Raw genomic sequence first — 12,360 nt, forward strand, 5'->3', positions numbered from 1 at the left:
CTGCTCTGAACAAACAGGTCCATATACTTAGGAGTTTGGCTGATTGCTGAAGAAAATAAAAATGTACGTACTGTCTCTAAAGCAGAAGCTACCATTTCTTCTTCATTGTGGGATTGGAGCTCAATCACCATAACACCACTGTCAAATATACGCAGCCTAAATGCAAAATGGAGAGGGAAAATACAAATTTCAACTAGAATCCTGCAGCCAATGAATAGGCTAGTTAGCTCAATATGAAATTTAGCTCCAACCAACCGTGTTGGGAACTTTTTTTTTGTCCCCTTACAGTTACCAGGGCACAAGGCTGCAGAGACAGCAAAATTTTCAACTGGTGGGATTCCCCTTCAGGATCTATGTGAACTGTAAACCTAGCAACCCTATACTTCCCTGGCTGACTGTCTTCAGTTCTCCTGTGTCTGCCCACTTCCTCTCTTCCAATAAGGCACAGCTCCAGTCCTACTTTTTCCTTTGCTCTTCATATCTCCATCAACCATGATTTCCTCAGGTTCCTGTTTTTCAACCTACTTTGTCCTACTTCCTTTAGCCATCTTAACCAGCTTTCCTACAACTCCTCTCCCTTATAGTATATAGCTCATTCTGATTCAAAGAGTTATGAGGGGCTTTGTCAGAGCCCCCCACCCCAACTAGCTTCCTCCTATAATTCCCTGCTTCTCTGCCCTTTCTCTCAAGCCTCTTTCTCCACCTATCCTAACTTCAGGTGTTTTTTTCCACACAATCTACTGCCTACTCTGCATCCTTCCTTCAGCCTCCTTGTGCCCAAGACTGGGTTTGCACAATCAGGGAAGGAAAATAAGCCACCACAATTACTCTCGCTGGGTGCGGTTTGTTGTGTCGTTCGAGCTTGGCAAGGTTGGACAGCAGGGGTGGGTTTCAAACCACCCTGCAATCCTAAAACAAGCCATGGGTTCTGGGGTGGTTTGTTACCCCACCCCCACCCTTGCCAGGTTCAGCCGACACGATAAAATGTGCCTGATGAGGGTAATTATGGTAATTACGTAACACGCGACCAGCATGCGTGGGGCATGAAAATAAACTATGGTGGCTTATTTTCCTTCCCTGATCATGCAAACCTGGTCTTAGTGTCTGGGACTTCTTCGTAGTGTGCTTCCAGAGGGAGGGCTTCTAATACTACAGATCAGAAGGCATTATGCAGCTATTCTTTTTTTTCTTAATGGGTTTTCTGCAGTAAGAAAACAAGATGGAAGAAGCAGTGGGAAAACACAGGAGGGTTATGAGTAGAAGATATTATCTGGACTCCCTATAAAATTCTGTGAATGAGACAGGGCAATGGCACTATAAAAGCCTCATCTGGAAACACCCTTAGTCCGCAGTCTGCCTCTGTGTGAGGTTTGATCCTAACCAAACTGGCAGCTCTCCTTTCCCTCACAGAAACTGGACCGCAAACTGTTAAGTTTTCTATGTAACATTCAGAGATTACCCACACAGCCAGTTAAATAGAAAATCCACATAATTATTGGTCTATGACTTTACTGGCAAAATTTTTACTGGATATAGAAAAATATCTCTGTAAAAGTCAAATCAAAATTCCCTCTGAGTTGTTTCTAATCCATGGGTCTGGAACCGGTTTGACAACTTTTTTTACTGGCCTTGTTTCTATGCCTTAATAGCAGCCTGACAAACAGAGTTTTTCACTGGCAAAGCTTTTCCTACCATGAAAACAGAGTGACAAAAAGTGTCCCTACTGAATTTGTGTCAGGGTTCTGCTGAAGTAAGGATGAACAACTTGTTGCCCTCCAGATGTTCTGGCTTACAACTCCAATGAACCCGAGCCAGCATACCCAATAGTGAGGGATAATAGGAGTTGTATGCCAAAACATCTGGAGGCTAAAGGCATAGGAACAGGGCTGATATGGAGTTGGCAACTCTCGTCTATTGTTGTTTCTACAGCCCACAGTACCAAAGGAGCAGTGCGACCAGCAATACTTGCGGTCTCCTTCAACTTCCCCAAACCTATCTGGATCAGGTCCCCACTTATAGCTGGGTGGGCTGGCGATGGTGCAGGAAGAAAGATTTGAACTAATGACCTTCAGAAGTGTGGGTATGTCTTATATCAATTGACAACTATAGCTCACATACATCTGCAGGATTTGTAAATATATCTTTTTAAATCAGCTTGTAAGAAAGAGATAGGACAATGCAAATTCAAAGCCTGAAGTGGACATTTATCAGCCAAAAGTAGAACTGCACACATGCGCCTTGGTGCGCTTTACTACTTCCTGGTTCCAGACTCTTTTCTTCAGCAGATGCATTCCTCAGATCCTCACAAAGCCCATCAGGTAAAAAAAAAAATTGGAGGGGAGGGACTGAGTTCCATATCTCTTTGAGGGTTTTTTTCCATTAAATTTTGAAGGATTCTCACCTTAGAGGTAGTTTTAGTGCTTCCAACATCTTACAAGCATTTACGAGATCTTCTGGTGAGAGCAACTAATGGGAAAAACACAGACATTGGGACACATTGCAAATATATCCAGTTCTCAGGGCTAGTTCCTACAAGACATTTTGTATTCGAATATGAATACCCAAGTACAAAATACCGCAGTAGCGACTTAACTGTGAAAGGCACTTACATGCATTACAATCCCCAATTCTCCTTAACACACATTAACATGTGTATCTTAAGAAAAAAATGGGCATAATCACATATGCAAGAGTGATTGATGTGTGCTGCTCATATATTTTGCACTTGGAATTTTATACCTCAATAGAGCCCTCAGTCAAACTGTAACTGCACATTACCAAGTGAACACAGCAGCCACATCATGCAGAGGCCTCTGTAATATGCCAAGTACCAGTGACCTCATAGCTTACACTATCATCATTCTGTTGATGGTATCTACTACCAAACAAAATACACATGAATGCTTTGCTATGAAAATAAACATTTTACTGCACAGACACCTGAAAATGCCACATGCTATTTTAGTTATTTGTTTCAAGCCAAGTTTGGTAGTATGTGCGAGTCATCTAGGCCTCAATTTGACGTGCACAACTGTTGGAACCAACTCTCTCTGGAGCATCTGGCTGTTCTGCAGCAAGATCCTGGCAAGGCGGTGTGAACATCTGTGCAGTTCAGAATGTCTCTCTTTTGGCATTTGTTAGCTGATGTTGCAGAGTGAGTAAGAGTTATTATGGCCCAGTTTTGTCAGAGTGCACCACCTCTGCTTGGAATAAAGCATACCTTTTAAATCTTCCCTGTATTTTATTTATTTACTCATTTAAAGTAATTTTGTCTGCCTCTCCACCAAACAGGCCCCCAGAGCAGCTTACAAAAAAGGACAGTGATCTGGTATGTGGAATCACTCAATATATTTTAATGTATAGCCACCCCTATGCCCTCAGAACAAAAGCGTATCCTCCATTTCAGGCCTATATATTAAGTGAGTTAATCATCTGCAGACACTTCTTTTACCAGCCTCCATTTTATAAAACCTGTCCACTATTTTACCACAGAGTCCTGAGATCTTACAGTGCAATCTTATGCACGTCTCCCCAGAAGTAAATCCTACTGAGTTCAATCCTATTGAGTGTATAGGACTGAAGCTTTAACGTATCCAATGAATATTTTCTCTCATCCCCATTTCGTACTGCTAGATGGATTTTATTCCAGAAGGATTACCCTGTTAGCACTATCTTCATAATGTTGGAAGGAAAAAAAGAGACACCAAAATGTAACAATTCTATTTTTCTATAAAAAGAACACTACTAGATGCTTCAGCTATTTAGGAAAACACGAGGTCTATCACGCCAGTTTTGTCAGAGCACCCTTTTCCTCACCTCCAAGCCTCGAGCACGATTCACCAAACAATATACCTCCGTGAGAGACATTATTCCTCCTCGCTCCTGTTTGATATAACTTCAGTTAGTAAAACAGAATCAACTGAGAACATACAGCATGCTATTGACAAGCAAATCTGACTTGCTACTTGACAACATCAACATTCCTAAAACTTCAACATTTTTGAAAATTAAAAATGGCACTGAAGCTGCACCTGATCAAGGCTGCAAACAGCAACATACTCCCTCCCTCCCTCCCTCACTTTTTTTCTCCCAGCATCTTTCTCCCTTGGTTTCACGCTGTCTCTCAGGTGCCTCCAAACAAGGCTTTTATTGTGCAATCGCACTGCCTCATTCAGGGTATTTTACAAGGGTCCAAACATCATTGTGTTCAATTTGTAACCCTCCCATGTTTCCCCATCACTTCTTCCATCTTATTTCTTATGAGAAAAAAATCAGTTAAGGAAAACAGAATAGCTGAACAACACCTTTTGACTGTTAGTGCTAGGAGCGCTCCATCACCCTTGCTCTCTGTCTCCCCACCTATCTCTCAGGGCTGTGGAGGAGGTGGGGTGAGCTTGCAATGCAGGAACAGTGATCTGTTCCTGCATTGCCAGCTTGGTCAAATTCTCTGCTGTACGCCAAGATAGCGGGAGCCCCTTTCTCAGAGCACAATGAGAAAAGTCAAGGCATGGATTGGGGGGAGAGGGGACATGGCCTTTAAGACGAGGCAGTGGTCCAGATCTAGCCTACGGGCTAGAGGTTCTACACCACTGGTATATAGGACTGCACTGTAAAAATGTTTTTAAAAAGAGATTCATGAGTTCTTTACCTCTAAAGGTGCCTGCAAAATTCCACCTAATTGCTTTGCCAGTTGCATATGGTAATGTGTGCCAGATCCATGAGTTTCCCTGGTAACTGGATTAGCTATACCCATGCTCAAAAGATAGGATTTAAACCTGATGGTCTAAAAAAAATAAGGGAGGAAAAGTAAGAACATAGGTAGCATCAAGGTATCAGATTAACTAATCAATAACCAAGGCAAAATAGATCATAAAGTGTACTAGAAAAGTCCCAATGTACTAAAAGAGGAGGCACATTGAACGCCAGTTCCTTATCTTGTTTCTCAGTTCCCAGAATGCAGACGAGCAAACCAGTTTTTACCATTAAAACGGGCATGGGGGACAGATGAATGATGCATCAGTGGAAAGCAGGATCTCCTAGGTTTGCAAAAATTATGGCCTATGCTGCATCCCCCACCTCCACTCAGGTTCACTCCAAAAGTAAATATCATGTATGTGTAATACCCAAGGCCCAGCAGAGAGATTATTACATTGTCAGGAGGAAGACTGAAGAGAGACTCTGTGGGGGGAAGTTGCCAGGACTTGGCATGGGGCAGGTAGGGAAGCCACCAGGATTCTCCAGCTTGGGAAAATAGTGTAACAGGCTCCTTCATTACCCTTCCCTCACTCACCAAGAGAAGGGAATGCTCTCCTGGAAGTAATCTACATGTGAGGAAGCCATTCAGCCTACTAATCCTCATAGCAGCTTGAACAGATTTCTTACAAGGATATCCTGGGAAAGCTGCCCGTTTCTGCCTACGAAATTATGCCAGTGCCAGTGTTGTGTCGGTGTGCATGGGTATTAGAGGGGGGACCGTGTTTGCGTGTGTTCGTTCATGTGCATATTCAACTATAACTGTGCGTGTGCATGTGGCAAAGTGCTGAAATGCAATTTCACAGGTCACCATTTCTTATGTCATATTACCAATTAAGGTTTTAGCAGCATTATTTGTATTATCATAGCAATTTAAGTTCATGCAGTGCTTTCTCACAAAGCGTTTAGGTCAAGTGCATTAAAATTTTAACTGACCTCATCTTCAGTGATGTCACCTTGTTTTTCTTTGATCTTGTTTGCAATCGATTTGGACAGTTCCACCATTTCCTTAGCCTATTTAGAAACAACACCCAGCCGGGTGAAGATGAAACACTTCACCATGCCCCTCTCATACAAGATCAGCCTTTGAGGGGCTTCTGAGCAGAACAGCTTGCAGCTCTGATCAACTGTTTAGCAGGGTGAAAGCTAGGGGAAGAGATCTTCTGGACTCAGTCTGTCTGGGTGTTTCCCTTCCCTCACAAACATAACAGCTAACCAATAATGTAAGATTCAGTCATAAGCTCCTCCAGAGTGTATGTACATACATTTATCTGAGCCCAGGGCCCCCATGACTTCTTGAGCCACAGTCACTCTGTGCTAACTGTAGAGCACAGTACAGCACGCGCAGCTTTCTGCCACACTCTGGATGGGAGCAACAGGTTTAAATGTAGAGAGGGATACTAATAAAAGGGATACAATACCTTTTCCATTAGTTTGCTGAGGTCTTCAAAAGCCTGGAACAATAAAACACACTTGGTTTTTATACACACACACACACACACCGCTTGTAGAAATAAAGTGTAACAGCATCATTTCAATCATTCTTTCACCACTTAACTTCCTTCCCAAACTCAAAAACCCACTGAGAATAATTACAGTTTCTAGTGTGCCTTAACAATGTAATTAGTATTATGCTGTCTCTCTGCTTTGTGATCTGAACAGATGCTGCTTCTGTGTGGGAGTACAATGCGTTGAGATAAGAGGTTCTCATCTCCTAGGTAGGAAGACAAGGTCATTTTCAGGCATAGACTGGCGGAAAAGTGAGTTGTTGAACTGAACTAACTTGAAAACTCTGATCTCAAGGCCTGTACCTACGTTTAAATATTCATAAACTGCCAACCCATCTGACAACTCAGGAAAATCTGGGAGCATTTAACAGGGCATTATGACAGACAACATTTTCCCCATTTATTTATCTGGCAGATTCACTATTTTAATATAAGTGGAAATGATGAAACCTTTAACATCTTATACATGGTCTCAATACCCAACTAAAAAAGAACAACAGATCTAGATAAACAGAGAGCATGTTGTAAATAATTCTTCCGCTAATTGATTTAGGCCTTGGTACAAAGGAGAATGTGCACACACCTAACAGGAACTTCCTCAGATAAACAAAGAGCTAAAGGAATCGGTCTTTATCAGCAACAGCCAGCAGGTGCAGGAAGCCCATTCTGGATTTCAGGGCACCAGTTCTGAAATTAACTGATTTATAACGAGAAGGCATTCACAATGTTTTCTCCTGTCTGACAGCCACAGTTTGATTTCTTTTATCCTCTGATAAACAGAGTGGGAGAGAAACAAGGTAGAAACAGCTGCTCTCGTGTCTCCTCTTCTTCCACCAATACCATGTCATTGCGCTCTGTGAAGTCACTGACTGGGTTCGCACAACAAGCTAACCCACACTCAATAGCTGAGTGTGTGTTGTTTTGAACTGTGGGTTTTTTATTGAACTGTAGGTTACCGTTCTGTCTGAACCCAGGACACTTTCTGCAGCGTGGCTTGTTAATCATGTGGCTTATTTTTCTTGAACAAGCCACCTTGAGAACCCATGGTTTGTTGTTGGGTTCTTCAGGGTGGTTAACAAGCCACACTGCATGGTTAACAAAGCCACCCTGCAGAAAATGTCCTGGGTTCAGACAACACACTAACCCTGTGTTAAACAAACAACCCACACTCAACCACTGAGTGTGGGTTAGCATGCTGTGTGAACAGCCCCATTGTGTTCTGAGTCCCCCTTGGTTGAAGTGTAGCGGGGAGCAGGTGGAGAAATGCAGAGCACAGTGATGTACCATGAACTCTCTTCTACTCCAAGGTATGGTGTGAGGGGAGGGGGAAACATAGAATTGCTGTAATGTACAGTTCTATCCTCAATTTTTGTATGTGTGTTGTGAAAACATGACAGTAAGTGAATCTATATATGATATACATATTAATTTGCTGCATTTTAAAAAAAACTAATAAGGAATTGCAAGGCCTCTCTGAAAAGTAGGTATAAGCTTCTTGTAAATAATAACCATAAAAATATTATTTTTTATAATCTTATGCAAAAATATTTTGCGATCATCCATTTGACAGGATATGGGCAGGTTCACACAAAGTACTACACCTCGGTGTAGTGTGGCATGCACAACCAGGATAGAGTTCCAGTGAGCCTTGGACTCATGAGCTCACCACTCTGCTCTCCTTCTGCGGGGTGAGGATGAGGACTTTGGAAGCTTTCACTGCCACTTTTGTTAAGCCATGGCTTCCCATTTCATCCGAACTGAGGATTTGTGGTTCAGCACAAACCCTGGTCAGTTTACACAAGCTAACTTCAGAACCTATGGTTGAAGTTGGTTCATTTTAGGACTGACCAGAGTTTGTGTTAAACCAAGATCCCTGGTTAGATGAAGCGGGGAGCCATGATTTAACAAAAGCGGCAGTAAAAGCTGCTGAAGTCTTCTTTCTGGCCACTTGTGGAGGGGGGAGTGTGTGAGTCTGAGGTTTGCTGTGGCTTGTGCATGTCACAGTGTGAATACAGTCTATGGAACTGTTCCACATCACACTAACCCACACTCAGTAATTGAATGTGGGTTGTTTGTTGAACCGTGGATTGTTTGTTGAACCATGGGTTAGCATGTTGTCTGAACCCAGAACATTTCCTGCAGGGTGGCTTGTTGAGCATGCAGTGTGGCTTGTTAACCACCCTGAAGAACTCAACAACAAATCATGGGTTCTCAAGGTGGCTTGCTTGAGAAAAATAAGCCACACTACATGGTTAACAAACCACCCTGAGGAAAATGTCCTGGGTTCAGACAACATGTTAACCCTCCCAGTTCAACAACAACCCACAACGCGTGTTTGCATGACACACCAACCCATTGCAGGTGACTAGGCATGCATTCCAGGTTGTTTTGCGAACAACCCACAGTGCATAGTTGATGTGCCCACTAGATGATCAGGCGCACCACCCACAGTGCGTTGGCTGTCCCCCCGCCCTTGGTTTTCTATCTGGCTCCAACTGGCATCCCAGGGGACTTGGCGGCAGAACCCATCTTGTGTGCCGCCAAGTCCCCAGCTAGGAGGAAACATTAATGACTGCAAATAGCTAGGACAAATTTCTGAAAAATGAAATTTCAAAATTACTTACTTCAGAAATGTTTTTATCCATTTCTTTCCTTCTTTCTTCTAATTTCCTCTCAATACCTACAATCCCTGCAGCTCTTATTCTTCCTGTCTGAAAAAGAAATACATCAAATACAAAAATTATAAAGGAAGTGCTTAAGCGTTCTCTTACCATCATTGTTCTGAAAGCAAATCAAGTCTGTAACTTGTAACATCTGAGAGATCTTTGACACATCATCTGTGTTTGGAAACAATGCTATGCTATACTATCAATGTTATGCTATGATTTAGCATAACATGCACAAGCCTCAGGCTCATCAGCACCCTCCTCATTTGGTGCAGCTGAGAGGAGACTGGAAGCTTTAGCTTTCAATTAGCTCAGTTTAGAATTACATCCAAACTTTAAACTGTGGTTAACCTTAACTATGGGTTATTAAAACTATGAATTATTAAAACAAGCCAACTCCATAAACCATGGTTTGAAGTTGGCTTGTTTCAGTAAACCATAGTCAAGACTAACCACAGATTGTCCAGATGTAAAGCTAAACTGTGATAAGTTAAAAATGGAAGCAAAAGTTTCCAATCTCTTCCTCATGGCTGTGCTGGGGAAGAAGAGAGGAAGGGGTAATGCTAAACCATAGTTCAGTGCTATATGTGAACAAAGTCATAGTATCAGTTGTTTGCTATACCTTTGCTACAATTTAGAACCATAGTCTGCAGAGAGAAGTTCAATGACAAGCCCATGATGTTTAAAAAAAATATCTGACTACGGTATGGACAATTACAGGACAACTAGCAGAGTGCCTCTTAGTTGTCCTGTGATTGCCCATAACTTAGCCTGAAACTGCAAACTCTGGCAAGACTAAAAGCAATCTAAGGAATCTGCCTATCATAAAAATTAATAAATACAGACTATCCACTATGACATACAAAAGTCATCACATTATTATGAATGTAAACTCATAAAAAGTAGATTGTACTGAGATCAGCCACGTTTAGACAATGAAAAGGTTAAAGCTGTAATCCTATACCGTTTACTTTTCAGGAGAAATGTATAGGATTGCATTGTAAGAGAGTAAACATTATTTCCAAAATAATGTTACTAGTTAGTGTATTTGGGGACTGAATTGCAATCTGTAGTGCATTAGTCATAGACCAGTGGAACATTTTTTGAGGGCCTATCATGTATTAAGCCCCCATGAGGATGCCTCCTCTTCAATGTCCTATGTGCTGAAATCTGGCAAGTCCAACAAAATCTGTCTTGTTTAGAAATGCAGAACTCCAATAATTAGAAATTGCATAAATACCTGTGAACCTTTATTAACCTCTATGGACTGAGAAATGGGCATGTTCTCCCATCTCCGCTGCGTCATTTCTTCTGACAGCCTCCTGTAGAACTATATGGTGATAGTTCCCAAAAGAAGTCAATTCCAAATATACATTAAAATTGACATTTTAATATCTTTAGTGTTTTGTAAATAAAAGTAACTACTTCCATAAAGCTTCAAATATATAACTGATTTTAATTTTAGCAGATCAAAAGACATTAAAAGTCTCAAAAACTCTGCAGTCCACACTGGCATGCTACACAGAAAGATAATACAATAATCAGCAGTAGTACCTGTATGATAGATTCCATTTTCCCCCATTAAAACAGAGGTCTCCAATCTTTTTGGGTCAGTGGGCACATTTGGAATTTTGAGAAAGTGTTGCGAGTGCTCTCCCAAAATGGTTGCCATGGGAGGCATGGCCTATTCATAAAATAGCTCCTATGATGGGCATGGCCAGTCACAAAACACTCATTTCCCAGAAGGGAAACTGATGAGACCAAAAGAAAAGTAACCTGCCCAAGAAACCCAATTACAAGGCAGAGGTGTGGTCTAAGCTCCAAAACCAGTATTTTGAATACAAATAAAGATGGTGCTGGAAGACAGCACTTCACTTTGTAGTATGCCAGCCTCCCAGATTTAAAATAACAACTTAATAAAATAAATATCAGGAAGGACAGGAAGCCTAGCAGGTGCCAAAAGACATGTCTGTGAAAACCCTAGCATTAAACCTTCCCAAATTTTTCATTGAAACTATGCTGAAAATTCTCTAGGCTTTACCATTACACAAAGGCATTTTAGAAACCCACTCCAGTATATCTCACTCCTCAGGCTAACACACATACATACCTCAATCTGACCATGTTCTTTGAAAGAAAGTTTGATATAGGAGTATTTACTACTTTGGAAAGGACCAGGTTCCTTGTTGGAAGGTACTGGATGAAGATGAACCACTATTTTGGCACTGAAGATATGGGAAAAGCAGGAGAAAGAAAATGATGTACTCCATAGCTATAAATATGGTATTGCTAAAATCAACATATATAGGTCTTTAAAATTTTATTTAGCTTTCTATCACACAACATAGGCCAAAAACAAAACAAAAACCCCCATGGAGGAATGTCATAGAAAGTTTCCAATAACGTTTCAAGGGATCATTCTGTTGCTAGGTATTTTTAATCATTAACTATTTCTCAGTGACAATATTTCAATATATTTAGTGGGAGATTCAGGACAGACAAAAGGAAGTACTTCTTTACACAGTGCATAGTTAAGCTATGAAATTTGCTGCCTCAGGGTGTACTGATTGCCACCAATTTAGACAGCTTTAAAAGGGGATTAGAAGACAGATTCACAGAGAAGGCTATTGGCTACTAGTCATGATGACTATATGCTACATCCAGGGTCCGCAATGCCAGTTGCTGAATGCCAGTTGCTGAGAAACTGCTACATCCAGGGTCTGAATGCCAGTTGCTGAGAAACAACAGTAGGAGAGGGCTATTGCTCTCATATCCTGCTTGGAGCTTCCCATAGGCATCTGGTTGACCATTAGGGAGACAGGATGCTGGACTAGATAGGCCTTTGGTCTGATTCAGCCAGTCTCTTCTGATGTTCTTATACTAATAGGTTTACTTTTAAAAGTACCTAGTAAGTTGTAAAAGTAAAAAAAGACACAGTGGCTGTAAATACAGCATCTGACTCTACACCAGCCTTCACCAACCTAGTGCCTTCTGGATGTTTCAGACTTCGGCTCCCATCAGCCCTAGGCAGCATGGCTAATGATTGGGAATGCTGGGAGCTGTAGTCCAAAACATCTGGAGCGCACCAGGTTGGGGAAGGCACACACATGGCCTAACTTGGAAAACTACCTGCAGGAGTGCCCTGCACACACTGAACTTTTACCTGGGAATTTCTAGGTAAGTCACTGGTGGGGACCAGTAAAAAGGCAAGCCACTTTTCTAAACTCCAAGGAGGATTATAAACCAGTTTGTCCATTTGCTGGTTTGCACTGGCCAGCCAGCAGTGAGCAAAACCCCAAAAGGAAAGTTGCAAAGCTGATGGGAGCCAAATCGGGCAAGATCCCAGGGAGCCAAGTAGCAGTACTTGAGGCTATAGTAGGAAACAGCAACTATGGCAGGTGCACAAATAATCCCAAATATTTTGATCATTTAGT

At 41.8% G+C, this 12,360-nt stretch overlaps 1 protein-coding gene across 9 annotated transcripts in view; it reads right to left on the reverse strand.

Annotated features, from left to right (window-relative positions):
* VPS36 (vacuolar protein sorting 36 homolog) overlaps positions 1-12,360 on the reverse strand; it is a 45,059-nt gene that overhangs the window by 4,917 nt on the left and 27,782 nt on the right. For 7 of the 9 annotated variants that reach the window (XR_014786529.1, XM_084826462.1, XM_084826461.1 and 4 more), the window contains 9 exons: positions 11,037-11,151; positions 10,167-10,256; positions 8,885-8,971; positions 6,174-6,206; positions 5,689-5,766; positions 4,649-4,783; positions 3,817-3,882; positions 2,402-2,466; positions 72-156 (listed from right to left, as the gene is read on the reverse strand). Coding sequence is in view for 8 of the 9 variants with exons in the window: in XM_084826462.1 (XP_084682588.1) it covers positions 72-156; positions 2,402-2,466; positions 3,817-3,882; positions 4,649-4,783; positions 5,689-5,766; positions 6,174-6,206; positions 8,885-8,971; positions 10,167-10,256; positions 11,037-11,151 (754 nt within the window). In the remaining variant the exon portion in view is untranslated. The remainder of the gene's footprint in view (positions 1-71; positions 157-2,401; positions 2,467-3,816; positions 3,883-4,648; positions 4,784-5,688; positions 5,767-6,173; positions 6,207-8,884; positions 8,972-10,166; positions 10,257-11,036; positions 11,152-12,360) is intronic. The other 2 variants (XM_084826457.1, XM_084826458.1) reach the window with 2 other exon arrangements.

Source organism: Heloderma suspectum, chromosome 1 (genome assembly GCF_057233095.1).
Source record: "Heloderma suspectum isolate Gila_16-S chromosome 1, 16-S_ref, whole genome shotgun sequence".
Lineage (NCBI taxonomy): Eukaryota > Metazoa > Chordata > Lepidosauria > Squamata > Helodermatidae > Heloderma > Heloderma suspectum.